We start from the raw sequence: 24,934 nt of genomic DNA, 5'->3' as shown, positions 1-24,934 counted from the left end.
ATTGAGGGCATTATTTTCTCCAAAATAAGAACCATCTCCACCCACGAAAGTTTCCTTTAGTCCTCAGATTTCTAGCTCTGAAGTAATTGAACATTTCACTTGGACATTTAGAAATACAATTAGGCATTTCATGGAATCATAGAGTCATTGAGTTGGAAGAGACCTTGTGGGCCATCCAGTCCATTCCCATGCCAAGAAACAGGAAAATCGCATTCAAAACACCCTCGACAGATGGCCATCCAGCCTCTGTTTAAAAGCTTCCAAAGAAGGAGCCTCCACCACACTGATAAAAAAAGGGACTGATAAAGTTATTAAGGAAATATGAAATACAACAAAACAAAAAGTTCTAGGTGTAAATAATTGTCAATGGCTCTCTGCAATGCCATAAAAATGACGATGAAAGGACAAAATAATTGAAGGGGCAAAATTCTTATTGGGGGAGTTTTTTAATTTTGTCCCCACAATAGCTACCTTTGACTGACACTCCGATTATAGTTGCACTTAATCAAATCCCATGGGTGAGCTGAGAACCACAAAAATATGGAATTAAAATGAGACAGGGAGGAAAAAATTATATTTGTGCCTTTGAAAGTCAGATAGCCCCAAATCCTTAGTGTAAAGGGAGAGGGGAAGAGCAATCAAGGAAAGTAGTCCAAAATTTGGTGATAAAAAAGTTCAGGTGGCAGGACTGTAGAGGAAATGCAGCTTTTGAAGTATAGTTCTCTCTGCTCTAAATGGGGCTGTGGTGGCGCAGTGAGTTAAACCACTGAGCTATGCAACTTGCTGGCCGAAATGTCAGCGGTTCAAATCCACTGAGCAGGCTGAGCTCCCATTGTTAGCCCTAGCTTCTGCCAATCTAGCAATTTGAGAACATGCAAATGTGAGTAGATCAATAGGTACCATTCTGACGGGACAGTAACGGTGCTCCATGCAGTCATGCTGGCCACATGACCTAGGAGATGTCTATGGACAATGCCAGCTCTTTGGCTTAGAAATGGAGATGAGCACCACCACCCAGAGTTGGACTCAACTAGACTTAATGTCAAGGGGAAATCTTTACCTTTATCTCTCTGCTCTACGTGCGTAGAATTTATTGCAGCAATTGATTCATCTTGGTAATTTATCTTGCTATTCAGAGACACTATGATGATAAAACTCACTGGATATGGCCAAGTCACCAAATTCATATCACAAGCTATGCATTTCTTCTTTCTCCCACACCCCCCTTTCCCACCAATTTCTTCCACTCTGTTCATACATTTTCCCATATGGTGACTTTGGAAAATTCCTCTCTGCATAGAAAAGGACAGGAAATGCTCTTTGAGAGAGAGAGAGAGTTGCCTATTTCTCTCTCTCTCCCTTTCTAGTTCAGCTGATCACATCTGGAAAGGATCTGACTCGGGAAGGAGAGAAAGTGTTCGGCACTTGAAGTGAATGTAATTGACATGGCATGAGCAAACACAGCATTTTTTGGGGGGACCAGAGAAACAGTGTTCTTCAGATACTTCCATTCCTATCAACTGAGCAGAGGTAAGTCTATTTCAGCACCTTTTCTGTTTTGAAAATAAGACCACTGTAGTAGCATGAGGCTTGGAAAGACAGCGGACAGCTCTTTTCATGTTGGCTGCAGCTGTCTAAGAATTCACAATGCATGCACAAAAATGCAGAACCTGTTAGTGCTGCACAGAAATAATACAGTATGTTAAAAATACCCCAGAAAACTGCTGGAAACATCAGAACAATTGACTCTATAGATAATGTGTGTATTCATTTCAAACCACTCTTAACATCCCAAGTGATGCTAGGTACATTGTTTCCTGTGCCAAATGGTGTTAGGGTACTGGTCTTGAAAAGCAGAGAGCAATCTGTTGGACTGTGTAGCAAAAACAGCTATTTTCTATGTATCTCTTATTCTCCTTGATTGCACTTGATTTTGCAGGATCCAAGTCAAACATTAGTGGGGTCCTTGCACAGACTTGAGTGAGACAACAAGCCTTGGATGAGGCACTTTCTGTAACAAGAGCGGAGATCTTATTTAAAAAGGAAAATTGATTAGTTTTCTTTGGACTGCAAAAGAAACCAGAACCACTAGCTTAGTTTTACTGCCTTCCCTGTTGAAAGCCAGCAAATGTTTTATTATCCCAATAGCTTCTCTGTTGTTCCAAAGTATCTACTGCTTTGTGGAGGGAAAGTAGATGATACTTGTTAAGAATCTTATGAAGCACAGTGAAGCATACAAGATGCATACCCTCTTCATTTTGGGATTAAAGACTGATTTAAAAAAACTTTTTTTAATCCATCAATGCCATCTATGGTCAAAATAGATGCCCTGCTTTGTAGTAAAAGCATTTACTCTGGACTCCTGTATTCAGAAATAGATGTTATTAAATTTAATGATACCCATTGTGTTATATCATATCATATTGTTTCTATATGTGGGTAAAGTCCAGATGACAAGAACAGTGGGTGTTGCATTACCATGTACAGAGATGCCATTTAATACTTGATAATTGAGACAAGTGGATTAACAAACAGTTTGAATCTAAGTTTGAAGTTAGAACAAAATCTTATACTGTTCTTTGGGAAACTGAGGCCCCTTCTACACTGCCATGTAATCTAGATTTTCAAAGCAAAGAATTCACATTATTTGCTTTGAAGTGGATTATATGAGTCTACGCTGCCATATAATCCAGTTCAAATGAGATAATCTGGATTTCATGTGGCAGTGTAGAAGGGGATGAGGGCTCTTCCACATAGCCCTATATCCCAGAATATCAAGGCAGAAAATCCCACATTATCTGAGTGTGGACTCAGACATCCCAGTACAAATAAGATTCTGAGATTTTCTGATATATACGGCTGTGTGGAAGAGGCCTGAGGAAAAAAACAGGATATCAAGAGACTGTACTAATCTTCCACATGCTTAAAGTGTGATTTAGAGCAAGTCAAATATTTTTACATTATTTGTTGAAAAGGATATGTTTATTATTTTTTGAATATGTTTGCTTCTTTGTAAGTACTGTATCCCTAAGATACATGGTTTAAAAATCCCATTGCTTCATTTGGGCACCTGTACCTTTAATAGTTATTTAGAGGAGGGAATGTCAGCAGGTGTCCTTTCTTTATCTGTTTGTATGACAAAAACAGGAATTCTCTCCACATTTCAATTTTGCAATTCTCGTTATATCTTGATTTTCCCTTAGTTACAGCCCCTTCTACACTGCCATATAATCCAAATTATCAAATCAGATAATCCACATTATCTGCTTTGAACCGGATTATATGAGTCTACACTGCCATATAATCCAATTCAAAGCAGATAATCTAGATTTTATATGGCAGTGTAAAAGGAGTCTCTGTGTGCTTTGTTTTCCTAGGTGGCAAATGTGGACTGAATTGGCAATTCCAATTTCTGAAGCACATATCTCCAGGGAAAGGGAAAACAAATTGAATGCAAGGGAATGCATTCTTCTTAATGCCTACTTTGATATTATTTCATGCCTTTAGATTAAGTTATAGAGTTAAATTTTTGGAGACCATGGAAAGTACAAGGCAATTCTTCAGCTTTAATGGAAAAGTTTGGTTTTCAAGGGAGAGCCAACAGAGATTATATCAAATGAGTGTTCTAGGAAGTGGTTACAAACATTAGGACAACGAGAAAGCAGAGGCAGAGCCCTTTGAAAGAACAGCAGGTTGCAGCAGCTCTCTGGAAGGCTTTAAGAAGAAAACTGAAAGTGACAGGCGATATTGGGATGCCAGGAGAAAATGTTCTGAAAGTTAAGGATAAGGAGCACGCCCAAAGCCAGCATAAGGATTTAAGGAGGATTATCACATGATCGTGGCTCTAAAACCAGAAAGACAAATTACTTTTGTCAACAGGGTACTAGAAAGATGCAAAAGAAGCAGTAAAGAAGTCCCAAGAAGTGAATGTTGCAGTTGCTTGGGGATGCTTCTACACGGCAGAATTAATGCAGTTTGATACCACTTTGCTGTCATGGCCCAATCCTGGGATTTGTAGTTTGGTGATGCAGGAACCGTCTTTAGCAGATAAGGCTAAACCACAGCTCTTGTGGTTCCACAACATTGAGCCATGTCAGTGAAAGTGGTGTCAAATTGCATTACTTCAACAGTGAGGATGCAGCCCAGGAGGGAGAAAACAAGGCCACATATGCAGACCAGAGTTGTTGCTCAGCAAAATTATCAGAAGGATTTTAATCTGGTAGTGTTGCAATGAGAGAAGAAAACACTATGTGTGGAATATGTAGAGCAAAGGAGAGAGAAAAGACTCAACAGTTCAACAGTAACATTATAAATTGATAAGGAACATGTACAGGGAGAGGAGGGCTTAAGGAGGAAAGATGAAAAGTCCAATGGTGAATATACTCAGCCTGGCATGAACAGCAAACTTTTTGTAGACTACTACAGGTCTAATAGGAAAATCTGCACCTGCCAAAAACGTGCTTTTCTATGAACTATTAAGGTAAAGAAGCTCATTTTTCATTGTGTTTATTTACTGCTAGTTTGATTTGCAAATCTTCATAGGCATGCTTATTATTTAGGAATTAAGCTTGTCAGCCTGTGGTGATCTATGAATTACCTAGGGTTTTCTTAGGCAAGGAATGCTCAGGGATAGTTTTGCCAGTTCCTTCTTCAAACTGTAGCCTTTAGCACAAGGTGTTTGCAAGTGGCCTACTACCCAAGTACTAAAACTAGGGCTGATCCTGCATAGCTTACAAGATCAGAAAGGATCTGGTGCCTTTAGGGTACTTAGGAGTAACATTAGCAATCTAATGCTTGATTGTAGACAAGGTTTATCAACATGATACGTATATTCAGGTTTCTATATTGTTGTGCAGCCATTGAGATTTGTGTGTCAAGTTTTTAAAATGACCTGATCATGATTGAACTGCTTACTGCAATGTTTCCTTGGTTTCAGTGGCAATGTACCTGCAGTTCAAATTCCTGCTTCCTGTGCTGTGGTTGTTGGTGCTCAGCTCCAGCAGGATTCAAGGGCAGAAGAATGAAGACAGCAATGAGTTCACAGAAAATTCATCTGAACTGCTTGATCTGGAAGGCAATTCCTTGGCTCCACAGTGTCCGAAGAAATGTGCTTGCAGCCCCGAAGGAATTGTGGATTGTGGAGGGTTTTCACTGAAAGAATTTCCCATAGATATACCGGAATTGACAAACCACCTTTCCTTACAGGTAGAGCAAAATAAAACAGGGACTGCAAAGTATGAATCCTATAGTTATTGCCAATTAGAGGAGGTTCACTGTTTCATTTAACAACAGCTGATTCAACAAGTTTAGTCCTGTTGTAATTTAGAGTATGATCTGGGCCTATTTCTGTGGTCAAGATTCCTGTTGTCTTTTGCCTTATAACTCCCAATAATAATGTACTATTTTCAATGACTCCATCAGGGCTGTTAAGATTGTCAAAGGGAAATTATGTAATTGAAAAATTTAATAGATAGAGATCCCCTATAATGTAATGATTTGAATATTGGATAAGGATGCTGGGAGACCAGGGTTTAAATACCTCCTCATTTATGGAAATCTGCTTTGTGACTTTGAGCAAGTCACATTCTCTCAGCCTCAGATGAAGGTAATGACAACCCCCTTCTGAACAAAACCTGTCAAGAAAACTCTGTGATAGCTTTGCCTTAAGTTCACCAGAAATAAGTAATGACTTGAAGGCACATGGTGTGACAACAATAAAGTGACAGATATGAGCCAAGGCACTCTAATCTTATTATACTGTACTATTAGTCCAAAATGTATATTTCTTATCAGACAAAATGCAGGCTTCTGTAAATAAAATAAAAATATGTAAAATTGCATAACTTCCCAAGCGTCCAGACTCATTATGGCCTGCATCCAACTAATCTACTTGATGCTGAAGGAATGTCTGAGCTCACATAACAGCCACCAGTGCCAGCTTTTTGTTTAGTAACTGAAGAAAGCTTCCAAAACATGAGATATCTGCTATTGAAAGAGTATGGGGCTGGTATATGTATATGGCATCACCAATCTTTGGATGGATCTAAAGTTGCTGTTGCAGCCTTCTGTACCAGACAAGCAAAACCAGAGGACTCAAAAGTATTACTCCACACAAGTCCATTTAAGAAACTGGCATTCTTATAATTTTGATTCAAAGGAGGACAATCTTCAATGTTACCTTTCATTTTATCAAGGCAAACTTACCCTAATGTCTTGAGTTCCTAATCTATCTTTTCACTTCTTCCAGAATAACCAGATAGAAGAAATATTTCCAGAAGAGCTTGCCCGTCTCTCCAAGCTAGAAACACTTAACTTGCAAAACAACCGACTCACTTCCAAAGGTAAACGAGAAGGATCTAAGATGGGTGCAGCTTGACGCTAACAACCAACTAAGATGAATGTACAGAAAGAGCAGGCTATGAGTTGTATTCTGGCACATTGGTTACCCAAGCTTTGTCCCCTTATGTACAGTTCAGTCTCTAGACACTTCTCAGTTCCTCTTCTCTTGGACTAGGAGAACCTTGCTTCAGACCTGTTTTGGTTTATACACAGTCAAGGAGCTGTATATAACCCAATTCAAAAACTGAGGGACATGGTCTTTGGTCAGCTGTCAAGGTTTAATAGATTGCAGAGCTGGGGATCACTCACAGAAGAAAAAAGGAAATTATCCAGAGATTCATATATTATCATCAGGTTTGCTAATGTCTCTACAGCAGTTCCTTTGTCAAGGAAAAAGATATGGGTATCTTTTTTGGCTGATCTATAAAGTTGTTTGTAGGAAAATGCTAGCTGAAAAAAAAGATAAGGCAAGAAAGATGTGTCTTGTGGGACAGAACAGGCATGTTCAGAAAATCCTTTCTAGTTGCAATTTCAGTTTACAAGCAGACCCTGATTTATAAACATCCGATTTACGAATGACTCCTGGTTAAAAATAGGGGTGACACAACAGGAAGTGAGAGAAATCTACCCCTTGGAAGGGACATTCCTTCCTGGATAAGTTATCAAGGGGAAGCTTTCTCACCAATCCTTGTTTCCACAAGCCAGATTTTTCAAAATCCAATTATGACAGGGACAGAAAATGAGGTGAAATCTTCTTAACAGGGGTGCAGACAGCAAAACAAATGCCACCCTTTCCTATGCTATCCAAAGCTGATACATATATACCTTTGGCTGGAGTTACACTTAAAAATGTACCTGTTCTGACTTACATACAAATTCAATTTAAGAACAAACCTACAGAACCTATTTTGTTCGTAACTTGGGTCATACCTGTATTAGGATTAAGAATTATTTCCTTTATGTGTGCATTTCCTAAGTATAAGTTTCTTAATTGCCATATGTAAGCAAAACAAATTCCTGTACGCAGAACAGAAGTGGGGAAAGGCAGAGGAAACCAGGGTGAACAGAGAAAGCTGCTACTTTTGAGATACCTATTTGCCAATGGCATGTCTTTCAGCAGGGTCTTCAGAATGAAAGTGTTCTGTATGGGATGGCTTGAGAATTTCCTCTAGAATGACGCATGCAACAAGTCACCCTTTCAAGCACACCTTTGCTGTTAAGATCTCCAGTGAACTAGAACCAAGAGGTTCTTAGCCTAGGAAAAGCTTTTGGGTGGTAATAATCTCAAGGTGGTTTGTCATTTTTCATTTGCCATGAGGGTGTTTTTTTTAAAGGTTGGGTGACTCTTTTAACCAGAGATCAGGAATGTTGTAGCTGTGAATTTACTATCAGCAGGGGGTTGGACTTGGTGAACTTTGGAGTCCCTTTGAACCATATATCGTTGCAATTATGTGATTTGTCCCAATGTCACTTTGAAGCATGATTCAACTATTATTTCAGTTGGAGTGAGAAGAGGATGCCCTTCCAATCCTTTCTTTCAAGCAGCAAAATGTGTTGGCTTAGGACTGTCCTGTGCCGACAAACATGATAAAACAGCATATCCTTAAACTGTCCACATTTAACAGGGCCATCTTGGTTAATACTCTGCTTTCCTACTTTCTCAGCTGTTTTTAAAATGTCCTAACTTTCCTTCTATATTTCTCACTTTTTTCCTTTGTCCTCCGCTTTCTTCCAATGGTGCAGACTGAGTTGGAGAGTACATAACAGCTTTGCAGCCTACTAAAGGGACCATCTAGAGTGAGGATCATAGTTGATCAGTCAAATAAATTAGGTCCCCATTCCTTTACTGGTTTTCATAATGAAAGCTGGTTGTCATGGAACCTGTCGTTTCTTCAAGAATAAAACTGTTCTGAAATGCACAGGCATGACTGAATTAAGAAAAAAAAATTATAATGCTGAGAGCAGTTCAGCATCAAATACGCTGCCCAGAGGGGTTAAATTGTCATCTTCCTTGGAAGTTTTAAATACATACACATATAAATAAATAAAGGATGTTTTAAGTACAGGATATTATGTCCTGGAACAGTGAGTTCTAAAAAGACTTTTTTTTCTTTTTGGTTTCAGCTGTTGTTTGCATTATCCCTCCATTATATTGCTTCAGCTTAACAACAGGAGGAATGAAATGGATTTTGATTTTCTCTTTAGTTTGCTTTAGGCAACTGAGTCATTGTTTGGAAGTCATAATTCTCCAAACTTTGTTTCTAGGCACTTAGATACATATGATGCATCATGCAGCAAAATATCTGAACTAACCTTGTCAGGGAGGCTGTTCCAAAACTGAGGAAGCAAGGGGTAATGGGAACAGGTTTTAGGTGCAAGGTCTGGCAAAAGATAGATAATAGGTTAGCAATAGATGTTTGGATGATTTCTAATGGATGGGTAACTTAGTTCATGTCATTTATCATTATCATCAACAAATCAAGAAAGTTCAATGTAAAACCAAGTATTATGTGTATGTTATCTGCATTCAATTTCATGAGATTTTCTTAGAGGCAAGGAATACTCAGAGGTGATTTACCAGCTCCTTCCTCTGAAATACAGCTTACAGCACCAGATATTTGTTGGTGATTGCCCATCCAAGTACCAACCATGGCTGATCCTGTTCAGATTCCAAGTCCAGATGGGATCCAGTGTCTTTAGGGTATTTAGACCCTGATGCTTTTTTAAAAAATGAGAACTCAATTCTGGTCTGAAAACAAATTCATGGGTAGAGTGCACGCTTAAATGCACATAGTTTCTGAAGCTTCAAAGATGTAGTCTTCCTGAAATCTTTAAGTCAATCCTATTAAGCTCATAAGACTTACTTTTGAGGTAGGCAGATACAGGATTGTAATGTGTATGCTTTCCCCACTTACCAGAACTGGAGAAAGTTAGTGTTTGGACTCCAACTCCCAAAAGACCTGTGCTGAGTAGACAGATGCACACACATTTCCATAATCTGCTCCTTTGTATTTTGCAGCTGGCTTTTGCTGGTGATCCAAAATACACAATAGCAACAATAAAGGCTAAAGTCTCCCTAACCCATAAAGGAGCAGGAAATCTTTGGGCAACTATGAGTAGAAATTGCATGTTTTTGTTTTTAGATGGCTCTTGTTAAACAATGCAAGCTTAGTGTCCAACACTGCTCTTTGGGGCAGCATAAAAACACACACATTTACAAGGGAAACAATATTCTTATTACCAACACCAGGATAAATTGTAGCCTTAAATGAACTTAGTATCACCACATCTTGAACAATAACCCATTACTAAAAGAAAGTCTTTTAACTGCCAACCCACAGTTTTTATGGACTATATTTTGCTTTTATCCAAGTGCTAACAATACAGAAGGAAGCCAAAGACCCAACACAAATTAGTCCCTTATGCTAAAAAAGATGTTGGGTTTGTTGCTCTCAAAATATCACTTACAACCTCATCAGATTCGGTCCTCTCCCCGTTTCTACACATTTGTAATCCATTTCGAGATCAAAGTGCCACTAAGACATTTCCTGACATCTGGTGTCATCTGTTGCGTTTCATCCTCAAAATGTGGTTGAAGTGTTTAGAAACAGGAGAGTAAAGGAAATGGGGGAAAAATAATCTTCTGAGTCCCTGAAGTGCTCAAAATTGGGAGCAAGCACTCAAAATACACCAGTGTTGTTTGTTCCATTGAAATGGAGCCATTGTAATTCCTATGGGTGGTCTTCTGGTGAACATGGACGCTCCAAATCTTGTCCCAAGTATTCAGTTTGAACCTGGTTACTTTTTTATTGATTTTTAGTGCCACTGAAATAAGTTGCACAATGGAAAGATATCACTACTGCAGTAGCTTTCTTTCCTCCCTCTGAAGTATGCTGTGCTTTCACAATACCATTGCTTTAAACTTGTTATTTTTGAAAGATTTATTGCTGTCACTTCAAAGTTCAGAAATCTTATATTTCTTCTCTACATTAGTCATAGAACTTAGGAGTGGTCTTTTCATCTAGGTGCTTTAAACTATCAGAAATTCCTCCTTTGAAGTTCTGCAAGATTTCAGAGTTCTGGGATTCCGAAAATGGAAAGCATTGAAATGTAAAGATCTGTTTCTGGATGGCACGCTACGACTTCAGACTACCCCCCTCCCCCTACTTCCCATAGTTCATGTGATGAGATCCATAGTGTACCCAGGAAACCATGTTTGAAACTGAGGGCCTTTTCAAAAGTAGCTTGTGATCTAGGAATCTGCTTTTCAGTTTAAAAAGTAAAAAAATGCTACTGAGTAGACCTGGACTCTCAGGTGTGCCTGAATTATCTGTCTGAATGGCTGCAGCCATATATATGAATCGATAAAAAATAAAGTAAAACACATTGGATCCTCAGTATCCACTGGGGTTTGGTTCCAGGATTCTCCACAGACACCAAAATTGATGAACACTCTAGTTCAGTTATATACAGTGATGTAGCAAAGTGGTTTCTCTTGTGCAAAATGCGAAAGAAATATGTTTGTTTTGGGATTTTTTAAAAAAGAAATTCAAGTTGTGGATGGTTGAATCTGTGCCTGTAGAATCCATGGATGTGATTTCTGCAAGCACAGGTAGCTGTACCACTTGGGTATTTCTAGTTATTTCTAAAGAAAGAAAAACATTAATACAGATATAAATCCTTCAGGGGATGAAAATACTTGCAACTGCTTTCTCTTAGAATATTAATTACCCAAATATTTATGTTATTTCAAGGACTTCCAGAGGAGGTATTTGACCAGCTGGAAAATCTGAATTATCTTTACCTTGCAAATAACCAGGTAAGCAAATGTGATTGTTATAACAGCTGCTGTTGAGTGTATTTGTATATAAGTTGCCTAGAGAGAAACTATGGAGTACGGTAGGTTAGAACATCAAAAGATACCTATATAATGAGATTTTCCATTCATAATGTGATCCCTGAGATAGAAATTACAGAGCTGACAGGCTAGAGCAGTGAAAAGGCCATCTTCAGACACAAGGATGCAGCTAGAGAGATGTGGTAATCTTATGTTGGACATATCATTTAAAAAGTTGACTTATGAGAAAAGATAATAATGTTTGGTAAGGGATGAGGAAAAGAGGAAGACTGTATTGCAGTTTGATGAACTAAGAAAGAAACAACTCTGACTCTACAAGCCCCGAGTTGTGATAAACCTTCAAAGCTCCTTGCTGCTAATAGTGTGATTTGAAGATCTATTATTCACAGGGCTCCATAAATTAAAGTCAACTTGATAGCAAGGAACAACAACAACAACAACAACAACAACAACAACGAAGAACACTAACAGTTTGAGGGTTGTAGAAAGCAGCCCATGTGCTGTAAGTTTCCCACATGTGGTAGAGATAATAAATGCTTCAGGGTGTCTTAATAGCTGGTGGGTGTTTATATCCTAGCAGTGTGTTTTCAATTTTTACAGTGTTGTAAATGAAAAAACAAAGTGATTGGATTAAATGTGATTTAAGAGCTTCTATGGTACTCCAAAGGATTGTATGGTTCAACTTGGAGTTTCTCCAGATTGCTGTGTTCTCACAAGAACACCGTATTTCCTTGAGTTTTGCCAGTTGTTGTCAACTTTTTGTCCATTCATTCCAGTCTCTTTTGGAATAAAAAGAAACCTTCCTTAGGATGAAAATAAAATGTTTCAGCTAGTGCCAGGAATTGGCAGAAAAGAGTCTGCAGCAAAAGAAATATCATTTGTATGCATGCATGTATATATGTACACAAGTACCTCACAATAATTATTCAGTGCAGAAAAAATATGGTGTGATTTTTTGTGCATGATTGGCTCTTAGCACATTGCAAGATCTCTGTTGTGTACATGGATGCGCAACATTTCCAGATGCTTTTGCCACATGAAGATTTAAGTAAATGTCATTTTTATGGTTTTAATGAAAGAACCCCATTTCACTCTGCTGATACCAATGAGAGATTTTGCCGTTTTGGAAAAGTCCAATAAAAAAACATCTTGTCAATTCAATACACGGAGCAAGCTGCAAGAACCAGAATATAGGCAGTCCCTAAGTTGGGTTTGTTCTTAAGTTGAAATTGTATGTGAGTCAGAACAAGTGAATTTTAAGGTATAATTCCAGCCATATATATATATAGAGAGAGAGAGAGAGAGCATAGAGAAGGGTTAACATCCGGTGGTGTTTGTTTTGCTGTCTGTGCCCCTGTTCAGAAGATTTCACCGCATTTTCTGTCCTTGTGACAAATGGATTTTGAAAAATTTGGCTTGTTGTGGAAACAAGGATTGGTGATAAAGCCTCAGTGGAGACATCTTTTCCCCATGATAACTCTTTCGGGAGTGGATTTCCTTTCTGAGGGGTAGATTTCTCTCACTTCCTGTTGTATCACCCATTCTTAACCATGAGTAGTTTGTAAATTGGATGTTTGTAACTCAGGGACTGCCTATATCAGTGGATGAGATTTTAATCACTTTTGGGGCAATTCTGTACAGCTTCCCTTTTTTATGGTCCCCAATGCATATGGTTTAAAACTGAGGACCTGGGTGGTCATCATATGAAAGAAAATTGCAGTAACCTTACTGACTTTCCAGATTCACTCTTTTGTTGCTGAGGGGCAGTGCAACATCAAACTGTTTCTCCGGTAACATCATGTCCTTTCCTCCCATTTACAGCAATTTTCCATATGACAATTTTGGCAGGGAGAATAGCTCCATAAAAGTAGAACACAAGCCAGGTTATGACTAATATTCCAGAACGTTTCTGTCCGCCCCCCCTGCCCCTTGCTCTGTGTGATAAAATAGTGATTAACCTTTCCTGTTGTTCCTGCTGCTGAAGAAAAACTGCACCCAAATATGAAAAATCAAACTGGCTCAAAAGGTGTTAGAATGTAATATCGTAGGCACAAATAATTTACTTGGTCACTTTGCATATTCGGAACCAGGCAAATATATTAAATATATATATATCACATTCACCGCATAATAGTCACACTTTTTGGCCCTTTCCCCCCTTCAAAAATAGGTGTTTGAGCAGTGGTGAAAATTTAGAAGCCTACCAGGGTCTCCCTCAGCCAGTAGCACAGAAAGACCCCGTAGGACTCTCCCACCAGCATGCGACTATTATGCAAGGAATGAAAATCTATCACTACTGGGGTCCCAAAAATGGGGGTGCAGCTATTATGCCATGGTGACTATCATGTGATGAAATATGGTATTTGGCTGTTGGAAATGTTGCAGAGGATAGTCACTTTCTGCAGAAGAGTAGTGATAAGTTGGATTTTTTGTGATTGTCATTTTTGGAGACCTTGCACACTACACAGTTGTGTCATTACGATTTAACTTAAATTAATATAGTTCCATAGTCTATATCAGATGGTTTTCATAGCAAGTTTTGTTCAGAGGAAGTTTGCCTTTGCCTTCCTTTGAAGCTAAGAGTGTGTGACTTGCCCAAGTAGTTATCATGTTTGAGCTGGGATTTGAAGCCTGTTCTACAAAGCTGCAATACAACTCTCAAACTACCATGCCGCACTAACAATATCTGTTTATGCTTTATTCTGTTAGAAGTTTCAGATTTAAACTCAGGAGGTCCCTATTATGTATTAATGTTTTCTAATGGGATTTTACTAGGAAAGAGGACTGAGCTATTTTCTGAAAGCAATGATGTATAGAGCAAAAATGTATTTGTTCCCCCAGCCCAGTTTCCTAACAGCTCCAGCCACCCACATGCAAAAACCAAAACATAATGAAAACCCTCAATAAAACCTCATTGTTTTCTAAAACAATTATACATATTAATGAGAAAAGTAGAACTTTCTTATTGTGAAGAAGCCCTGTGGTAGGGGACCTTCTGAGATGACAATCTCCTCACCAAATATTATCACTGCCTGATAAATTTTTGACAGGGTGGTGGAAATTTGAAGCATTTGTGTCCCAGACAACGATCTCTGCCTCTGGCATCACATTGTATTTCTCTTCCAGCTCACAGGGGCTCCAAAATTCCTCCCAAGGACTTTGATCAGTGCGGATTTTGCAGCCAACAATCTCACAAGGATTTATGATCTCACATTTGGACAGAAGCCGAACTTGAGGTACCAGAGAACTTGAGACAAAGGGAGGGCAAATATATCCTTCCTCTTGTTGTGGATGAAGAAAAAATGTTAAATAAAATAACTTGTGGCCTACCTATTATATATGGAGAAAAGCAGTTGTTTATCTTAGGCATGCTTCAAACAAGTGCAAATTGGCCCCTTCTACTTAGGGTCACTTCCTTTCAACCAGATAACAATCATGTCAGAAGGTTTGTCATAATATATGGCTATTATGTAAATCAGAAATGTGTCTTATTGGTTATATAATCTGTTGTTCATGCAGGAGGGGATTTTCAGCTTCTATTTTAGCTTCACTCAAACATCTTCTTGACAATACATCATTAACTACAATAAGAAAAAGTTAGGTTGTTGTACACAGCTCACTTCACAGTGTGGCGAGAAGTTCCAGGGGCATAGCATTGCCCCAGATTGGGTCACTTGGAAAGGTGTGGGGTGTTAAACATCTCTTACCTGTGTGCAATGGTTCTGATCTGGCCTAGATTGTCTTCATTTACTTTGGTCTAAGAAATAAAGTGAGTATTGTTTGTATTTACAATATAGAATTAATCCAGTTCAACACCGCTGTAACTCTGTGCTGTGGTTTCATGGGTATTGCCTTTAGCTTTTCCTATCAGAAGTGTTCTCTTGCCTCAACAAAATACAAATCCCAGGACTTAAAATCATTAAGCCATAGCAGTTAAAGTAGTGCCAAACTGCATTAATTCTACAGTGCAGGCACACTTTTAAGTCTCTCGAAGGCAACAATATACGTTTTTAAGAAGAGGTCCCCAGATATTTTATCCCAATGCAAATACTTAAAAACTGCACCCCTCACTTGTATTTTCTCTCACAATTTACTTGCACTATGAAGTACTTTGTTAAGTATCTGGTATTTCAAAGTACTTGACAAAGGCTATTCCAGTAAAGATCCAAGAGCTGCCTTCCTGGAACACACAGTGTCAGTGGCTAGCTGGAATAAGCAAAGTAGGCCTGAAAGGAGCCAAACCAGATGTGATGCCTGATCATGTGATGCTAAACTAGATGATATATCTGAAGATGTGCTGTTAAACAGTGCCAAAAGTTTAAACACAGCACTACCCTATTCACATAGAGAGGTTATTGTTCTGCTTTTCAAAGTGAAAATAATGGGTAAGGAGATCCCTGCTGTCACCAGTAGTCTACCTCTCAACTAATTCATTTTCCCAATTGCTTCACAATAAGTCCAGTATTAGAAAAGAAATTGACTAGGCAAAAATGTCTGGGAATGGATCCATGGGTAAACAAGCTGGTGAGGAACAATGCTCTTCATCCTTGCACTTCTTTTACTTTAAAGCAGTGATTTCTCTGTGTTGTCAAAGGCTTTCTGGAACATGGCCATACAGCCTGAAAAATCCACAGCAACCCAGTGATTTCTCTCCTTATACGTGATGGCTCCATTCTGTGTTTACATACGGAGCTGCCACAATTTTGTCTAGTCATGCACCAATCCACACTATTGAATCTACAATGCCAGGACAAATAATGTCACTTTTATAAATACATAGCATATTTGACTATAAAGTAGTTGTAATACAGAATGCCAGCCATGGAATGTATTAGACGTACTGTGTGTCTTATCATTTTCAAGACTTGCTGACTGTAATTGTAACTCATTATGGTTTTTCATTTCAATTGCCTTAATAAAGGCATTACTCTTACATGAGTTTGGGATTTTGTTGTGTTTTGCTCGAAGGCCAACATGGCTATTAGTAAATAACCATATATGATAGCTAACATATTCCTGACCAAAGGAGAAGTTTAGGACTCATATTCAGAAAGCCAGATGGAAGAAAAACATGCAGGGTGGTCTATAATGATTCCTAGCTAAGTTTGGAGACTTTGTTTGTTTGTTTCTCCTTTATTTTAGGTCAGTGTACCTCCACAATAATAAACTTGAAGATCCTGGGTTACCAGAGAACATGTTCAACGGCTCTGACAATGTGGAGGTCTTGATCATGTCCAGTAATTTTTTAAAATATGTTCCCAAGAATCTGCCACGAGCACTGTATAAGCTGCATTTGAAGGTACAGTCACAGTCCTATTAGCTTATTCCCTTTAGAGCAGACATGGGCAAACTTCGCCCCTCCAGGTGTTTTGGACAGTCTACTGGCTACTAGGAATTGTGGGAATTAAAGTCCAAAACACCTGGAGGGCCAAAGTTTGCCTGTGCCTGCTTTAGAATCTATTTCGGCCTGTTAGATGTTGGAGTTTTGCAGGGCTGACTCCTTCCAGTCTGCCTGTCGTGTTTATAGGCTGTTCTCAGTCTGGTGTGTTTATAGGTTGCCCAAGGGTGTTGGAGAGGACTCACAAAACAATAAAAATCAGCAAATACAATAGAAATAACAGCAGTAAAATAGCAACACCAGGCCGCCAACAGGATTAGTCATACTCAAACAGTACTCAACCATACTCGGTGGTTCAACTCCACCGACGAGGCTTTGTTCTTATGCTGAGCTTGTCATCAACCAAAGGGGATGGGAAGGGATCAGGAAGCCTGATGGTTGTGTTGCAATTGTCTGGAAAGTTGACAAAAATGATTTTGTGCCACCTCTGGTTTTCAGAATATTTTATAGACAGGTATGCCATGGCATTCTCCAGGCAATGCTTCTGCCATTTTATAGAGTTTCCTTATTATAACCAGAGGTTATTGGGCATTGCTCTGAGTTTTAAATTGTTGTTTTAAATGCTATAGTTTTACTTTATTGTATTGTACTATGTGTTTATTTTATGTTTTGTTTTAGGCACTTTGTGCCATATGTAAGCCGCCCCGAATCTCTTTAGGGAGATGGAGGCGGGGTACAAGAATAAAGTTGTTGTTGCTGCTGTTGTTGTTGCTGCTGTTATTGTTGTTATTATTATTATTATCATTATCATCATCAGAAACACAACAAGATTAGTATTGTTTATTTATTTATTATGACATTGATATGCCGCCCTTCTCACCCTGAAGGGGACTCAGAGCGGCTTACAAGTAAACAAGATCACTATGCTGGCTGTTGTATTAGATCACACGTCGGACACTTCCCAAGTGCCTAGGACTGTGTGATGTATTGCCGAACAATGATCAAGGGAAGGGTGGTCTTTTGCAGCTGACAGATGGTAATTTTGTCAGTGACGATTGTGTTTAAGTGCAGGCCAGGGTCTCTAGGCATTGCACCCAGTGTGCCGAACACCACTGGGACCACTTTTACTGGCTTGTGCCAGAGTCTTTGCAGTTCGAACTGTAAATCTTCGTATCATGTCAGCTTTTCCTGTTGTTATTGTTGTCGTTGTTTATTACTACTATTAGTGTGAGGAGGTAGATGTTAGGCTTATGCTCTCTTTTATGTGCTCAATTTTCTTGCTTCTTGTGGCAGAATAACAAGTTGGAGAAGATCCCCAAAGGAGCATTCAGTGAGCTCTTAGGACTTCGAGAGTTGTATCTGCAGAACAACAAACTAACAAATGAAGGCATGGACAATGAAACCTTTTGGTGAGCATCTCAATATTTTTTAGTTAATCTCTTGCTGTGTTTCATTAATCATACAACAAGGTGTACTTGCACATTATTGGGGAAAAGCCACAGTAAGCATATTAAAAGATCACTCTATCCCTAGCAACTTGTGAGGAGTTTTTGAATGGGTGTAGGTGTCAGTGTGTGTGAGAGAGATTTCACTCTGTCCCATGTGCAATATATTTAGAGATACAGGAACAATCACTATCCCGCCTGTTTATAGCCAGATTGGTGAACATGCAATTAACAACCATTTTTTTATCTCTTGAATATGTTAACTAGGGATGAGAGAGAGAGACTGGAGATTGGAAATATAACACATACTTTAATAGAATCATTTTCATAGAATCATGGAGTTGGAAGAACCTCATGGGTCATCCAGTCCAACCCCCTGACAAGAAGCAGGAAAATCGCATTCAAAGCACCCCCAACAGATGGCCATCCAGCTACTGTTTAAAAGCCTCCAAAGAAGGAGCCTCCACCACACTCTGAAGCAGAGAGTTCCACTGCTGGATAGCTCTCACAGTTAGGAAGTTCATCCTAATGTTCAAGTGGAATTTCCTTTCCTGTAGTTTGAAGACATTGTTCTGTGTCCAGGGCAGCAGAAAAACAAGCTTGCTCCCTCCTCCCTATGACTTCCTCCCACATATTTATACATGACCATCATGTCTCCTCTCAGCCTCTTTTTTGCAGGCTAAACATACCCAGCTCTTTAAGCCGCTCCTCATAGAGCCTGTTTTCCAGACTCTTGATCATTTAAGTCGCCCTTCTCTGGACACATTCCAGCTTGTCAACATATCCCTTAGATGTTGTGTGTCCTTCAACATGTTATGCCTTCTGCTCTAAGTGTGGGCCAATTATTCTTCCCACAGCTCTCCCATTTTGCTCTCTGAGTTTATAGACAATATGGAACCAAATAGCCATATGCCATTTCATTATTTCTTCAAAATCTATCGCTCTTTATCTCTGTTGGCCTGTCTGTCTGAGTTCCTTCCTTCCTTCTAATTGACAATGTTTTTATTTTTTCCAAGGAAACTGTCAAGTCTGGAATATCTGGATTTATCCAGCAACAACCTCTCCCACATCCCAAGTGGCTTACCTAGAAACATTGTCCTTCTCCACCTAGAGAAGAATGCAATTAAAACAATTGGCAAGGATGTCTTGACACAGATCAAAAACCTGGAATACCTTCTACTTCATAATAACAAAATGAAGGCTCGTGGGATCCACCCCCAGGCTTTTCAGGGTCTGAAGAAACTGCACACTGTCCATTTGTATAACAACCAGCTGGAAAAGATTCCCAGTGGACTACCCAGGCGGGTGAAAACTCTTATGATTCTGCACAACCAGATCTCAGAAATTAGCAGGAATGATTTTGCAACCACGTACTTTATGGAGGAACTAAACCTGAGTTACAACAAGATCATCAGCTCACAGATTCATCGGGAAGCCTTCCGTAAGCTGAGGTTACTGAAGTCCTTGGACATTTCAGGGAATAATCTTCAAACCATGCCTTATGGCTTTCCAAAGAACCTGCAAAGTCTGAAGCTAAAAGTGAACGAAATCAGCTCCATTCCCAGGGGCACCTTATCTGGAATGTCAAAGCTGCAGGAGCTGTATCTGAGTAACAACAAACTCAAAGTCAGCTCAATTTATCATGGATCATGGCGGGATCTCACCAGCCTCAAGGTAGAGTTACAATTGTATCATTCCCATTCAATTGTTTGCTTAATATCACGTCTTTCTCCCAATATGGGACCCAACTTGGTTCACACTGTAATATAAAAGAAAATACTGCCTTACTACCGGTATTTATTTCTTAACTGACTCTCCCTTTGAGTTGGCATAATACAATGGAACAAAATACAGGAACAAACAGGCACACAACACAGCAGGAAAAAACCACAGATAACAATTAAAATACATAACAACAGAGCATAACATTAGTTTTAAAAGCATACAAATAAAACAATCAATCCATAATTTAAAAATTCATAGTTTAGAAAAATCTAGATAACCCTGCTCGAAGAGATTGGTTTTTCAATGCTGTTTTAAACAGGGACAGTTGTTCAATCCCTTCTGGCAGGTAATTCCACAATTTTGGAATGGCTAATGAAAAAGTCCATTGGCTAAATTGCCAGCCTGTTCCTGGCTAAGTAGAATAAATACCCTCCAAAAGACCCAAGTGTATTGGATGGTTTATAGGGGAGAATATGGCTTTATACCAGTGGTTGTCAACCTGTGGGTCCCCTGGTGTTTTGGCTTACAACTCCCAGAAATCCCAGCCAGTTTACCAGCTGTTAGGATTTCTGGGAGTTGAAGGCCAAAACATCTGAGGACCCACAGGTTGACAACCACTGCTTTATAAGAAACCTGGACCCAAACTCTGTAGGGCTTTAAAGGTAACAGCTGACACTGATTGTCAGTTAATTTCTTGGTAAACACAAAGTGTCACCTGTTACCTTTAAAGCAGCTAAACATTTTTTGTTATTTATGTAATGTTTTTATTTATGTATGTGTGTATGTGCCTTTGAGTTGCCCGTCAACCTTTGGCAATCTTATTATTTTCTTAGACAAGATACTCAGAGATGGTTTCGTCGGTTCTTTCCTCTGAAGGATAGCCTACAACACCTGGTATTCAAGGATGTAGGCGGGGGGGGGACCCCTACTACTCTTCATGATTCGCTATTTTCTTTTCAATTACCCCCCACTCTAATTTTTTTCTGGTACTGCTGGTATTTGTTGGCAGATTCCCAATTCAAATACTAACCCTGCTTAACTTCCCAAGATCAGATGGGATCTAGTGCCTTTTGAGTATTTAGGCAACAGTAATTCACCTGAATTATTTGGCCATTACTGGCAGGAGCAATGCCGTAGGAAAGCTAAGAGAGCCAGAAAGGGAGTGTCTTAAGTTGGAAGCATAAAACCTTCGCCTTGGAGAAAGCTCTCAAAACCCACAGCAGAAATTAAGAAGTTTCCACTGCAGAATGAAGGGGAACATCACCAATCACTAGGCCAGTCCTTTCCCTCTGTCCAAAATCTTGGTGTTCAAAAACTTGAGCACCAAATGCCAGATTCTGCACATTTATTAACAACTACAGCTATCCCTGTTCACTCAGCTGACCAAGCTGCCAGAAGAAATTTAGAGAAAGCATGGGCCAAGATGAAGACAGTTGAGCTGAAGCCAACCAAAAAAAAAAAAAAAAAAAGGAAGAAGAAGAAAAGAAAAAAGAAGCAAACTGGGACTGTAGCTCATTCAGCCATCCAGCTACAACTTAACTGTGCAGCCACATCTCAAAACACAGCCAAACATTTGACAATCATCTTGCTAACATGGTTGTAAAGAAAGCTATAGACAAACAGAGCTGAAGGGGAGAGGGGGAGACGTGCTAAAATAATTATGTGGGGAAGGCAAAAGGGTAGTTAAAAAAAGAATAGTACAAAGTAATGGAGACAAGGAGAAATTAAGGGCAGGAGAAACAAGGGAGACCTAGAGCCAATGCAAAAGAGTGGAAACATTTGCTCTTCTAGTCATGAAGGAGCTGGGGGTGGTGACGGCCGACAGGGAGCTCTGGCGTGGGCTGGTCCATGAGGTCACAAAGAGTCAGAGATGACTGAACGAATGAACAACAACAAAAGTCATGAAGTACTGTGTACTGTATGAACACACATCCATACATATCTCCCACCATTGTATGGACATGTAACTAGTGCCATGTAATAATGCACAGTGAGTACGTTTTCCTGAATCCAGTGTGACTTAGTTCTGAGCAGAATATGGTTGTTAATTCTACCTTTTCTATGCAAACTGCAGGTGTCTCATTACTCTCAATTTCTATGTAAGCAGTCTAGACCCGAAGAAGCATGAAGATATTTTCTTTTCATTAGGTGTCTCAGCTAATCCTCTTTCCTTTGCTCTCTTTTTTGCAGACATTAGATATGGCTGACAACCAATTGACTTCTATTCCTTATGATTTGCCAGAGTCCTTAGAGTATCTTTACCTTCAAAACAACAGGATCACCACTGTGCCAGAAGATGCCTTTGAATCCACGCCCAACATAAAAGGAATCTATCTCAGGTTTGTAGTCCAAGAAAAAAGCAATTCATCATACAAGGTGCTTCTCTTAAAGGCCCAGATTCAAATAATGCCCAAGAGCTTGGATTTCTTTAATTTTAATTAAAATGAACACTGGAATCTTACTATCACATACTGTGTCATATATTGAAAACATCTCTGAAGTACCAGAAGTAGTTGATAATGTGGTTTGCGGAGATTGTGTCAAAGTAACATAAGCTCCAAGCCTCCTGGACACAATGTAGTTGTTGGACTCTGTCCATTATTATTCATAGTGGTTTGAGCATTGGCCTACAATCCTGTGGACTGCAACCCTGTTCAATTCCCTGTTCAGCCATGGAAACCTGCTGGATGGCCTAGTGCAACTCACACATGCTCAGCCCCAGAAAACCCTGTAATAAGGCTGCATTAGGATTGCCAGATCCCAGAAGCATGTTGAAGGCACACAATAACAACATCTGGTAATCCAGAAAAAAAAGTTGGGTGGCATAAATACCTTCACAGCAAAACAGCATTACTTTTAGGAACACACACTGACCATAGTAGAAGGTTTGGATAAAATTAATCAACAAATTGTTAAGCTGTTTAATTGTTTATTGTTGTGTTGATACTGTCAAGAATGCACAGTGATGCTGGTTGATCTGCCAAAATACTTTGGCTGGGTTTGGCTGTCTTACAAGTTAACTTGGAGTGGAAAGAGAACAGCACTGAATTTGTTGCTAGACTTCAGGCATCAAAATGCCTTGAGTTAGTCCTGTGAAAAAACACTAGCAATTCATTAAGAAAATATCTCTGCACAGAGTATTTGTTTTTCAGGAAATGAGCATTTTGTACTCCTTGAATGCTCATGAATAAAATGTCTGTACTTGTGAAGGCACAGAGAGTGAATGATACCTGGCACGATTCTTTTTCTGTATGCAGATAGAAATCTCTTAACACAATAAGATACTCATGAATGTAGAAACTCATGTGGATGGAAGTCAGATTAAAATAGTGACACATGAGCAGAATATTGCTATAAATAGATATGACACCCCTTTTCTCATTCCAGGGTGATTGCATGGTAAATGGAGGCCTCTTCTTGGATCAGATCCTAGTAGATTTCAGGAAGGAGATTGATATTTGCAAATAAACTCACATTTGCTTTAATAACACTGATGACCTCTTTTTAAAATTTCCAGGTTTAACAAGATTGCATTCAATGCAGTAAAAGAAAGCACCTTTCAAAAACTGAAGCATTTGCAAGTTTTGGACATTGAAGGAAACTTTGAATTCAGTGACCCTTGGAAAAATGTAGATCATTCTGAGGAAGACATGCAAGAAGAAGAGGAAGAAGAGGAAGAACAGGAGCTGGAAGAAAAATGAAGGCATGGCTTTGACAAGGCATAGATAACTCATGGACATCGTGCCATATGTTGATTGTGCATTATTTGTGAATACACCAGTTTTCATTGCACATATATGTACAATTAAAAACCAAGCTGCAGATACCCTATGATAGTATTCATGGTGCAAACAGTCTATGCACTGTCTGTACTTGATAGAACTATGCTGGTGACATTGCTTCTGGTGATCACTTGGTTGGTGAAACAGTGGTTGGCTTTTTTTGAGGAGTGGATACTGGATCACTCCACTTCCAGGCCCATCCAGCTGTCTACACATCAAAAACACTGGGGGTCACTCTAGATTAATCTTCTTGTAGTGAATTAATGGCTGGAAGAAGAGTTCTGCTGCAGACCTTGCTGTTTGTCGTGTGGATTGGACTTCTTGCAATGGGTTTGAAAGGTGTATGTTTTATTTGGTCCATGTAGATGTTGAGAAAGAATGAGCAAATGCTCCTTTGGTGGGATACTTTTTAAAAGAGATACCTAACTGCTTTGATTATAGAATCTTGGGTCACTGGGGTGATATAGGCTTGATTAAATGTAAATAAATGCAGTTAGCCATATCTGCATTACATTTTGATCCCTTGCTTCTATTTGAAACTAGGGTCTTAGATTATATAATTAGGATAAAAATCTAATTAGGCTTGATAAGATGCAAGGAGTTCGTACACGGAATTCTGACTTCATGTTTTACAGGAACTAATTTAGTAAAACATGTACTCCCCACTTATATATCTATATGTATCTCTATTTCTATAGACATGCAGAGAACTCTTAGCTGAACGTGCAAGAAATTACATGCAGGTGATTGTGAGATGGTTGCTGAGGCCAGTTGAACATAGTTTGCTAATATAGGAAGAGGAGACCTTTAAGTATTATTCTGTATCTTCTACTTCATTTTCTCCAAGTACTTTCTGAATCATCAGGGACTGGTAGGGAATTTACAAAAGCTGGCTTTTGTTTTCCTTCTTATGTTACTTCCATAGTTTTAATCGGTAAGCAACCGTTGGACTCTTTAAAGTAAATATCCTAAAACAAGCTTATGATGCCAACACCATTTAATGAATGATGGTATTCAGATAGAAGAACCATCTGATGACAATGAACCCACCTTTTCACTCTGTTCAATATGTATATTTGGATTTTTTAGAAGTCATATTATGGCTGGACCCCTTTTTTAATTTATCCCAGTTTCCAAAGCCTGCAATGTGTACATCCAGCTTTTTGAAGGTTTAAAATATCAAATCATTCTATTTTGTGAAAATTAAAATATATTTTGCTTTTTGTTAGACTTGTGCATGTATATTTTTGCGTGAATGTGTGTGCATATGTGTAGGGCGCTAATGCCCCTTGGAAGAAAAATGCACATAATAACATAATGAATTCATAATGGAAATGTCATGAGGCTTCTTTTGATTCCAGTAATTGGTCAGACATTTAGTAACATTTTTTAGGGAAAGAAAAATGGTTTGCAATTTGCTTTCCATAGGATACACACATTTTTTCTT

General features: G+C 39.0%; 1 protein-coding gene across 1 annotated transcript; it reads left to right on the top strand.

The window, feature by feature from the left end:
* The first annotated feature begins 1,354 nt into the window (after positions 1-1,354).
* PODN (podocan) lies at positions 1,355-24,715 on the top strand. The gene is made up of 10 exons (XM_060773525.2): positions 1,355-1,530; positions 4,937-5,205; positions 6,248-6,341; positions 11,094-11,158; positions 14,324-14,433; positions 16,340-16,496; positions 17,829-17,944; positions 18,997-19,654; positions 21,896-22,044; positions 23,223-24,715. Exons 2-10 carry the CDS (start codon positions 4,942-4,944, stop codon positions 23,404-23,406), a joined length of 1,797 nt encoding a protein of 598 aa, XP_060629508.2. The 5' UTR covers positions 1,355-1,530; positions 4,937-4,941; the 3' UTR covers positions 23,407-24,715.
* The last annotated feature ends 219 nt before the right edge of the window (positions 24,716-24,934 follow it).

The sequence above is a fragment of the Anolis sagrei genome, chromosome 4 (assembly GCF_037176765.1).
Source record: "Anolis sagrei isolate rAnoSag1 chromosome 4, rAnoSag1.mat, whole genome shotgun sequence".
Lineage (NCBI taxonomy): Eukaryota > Metazoa > Chordata > Lepidosauria > Squamata > Dactyloidae > Anolis > Anolis sagrei.
The sequence above is the reverse complement of the archived record's forward strand: the minus strand, read 5'-3'. Positions and strand labels throughout refer to the sequence as shown.

Excerpts from the sequence above, each read along its gene's own strand:
- PODN (XM_060773525.2), top strand. The coding sequence starts at position 4,942 with ATGTACCTGCAGTTCAAATTCCTGCTTCCTGTGCTGTGGTTGTTGGTG. Across the intron at positions 6,342-11,093 it reads CAACCGACTCACTTCCAAAG|GACTTCCAGAGGAGGTATTT; the intron begins GTAAACGAGAAG and ends TGTTATTTCAAG. Across the intron at positions 22,045-23,222 it reads ATAAAAGGAATCTATCTCAG|GTTTAACAAGATTGCATTCA; the intron begins GTTTGTAGTCCA and ends TAAAATTTCCAG.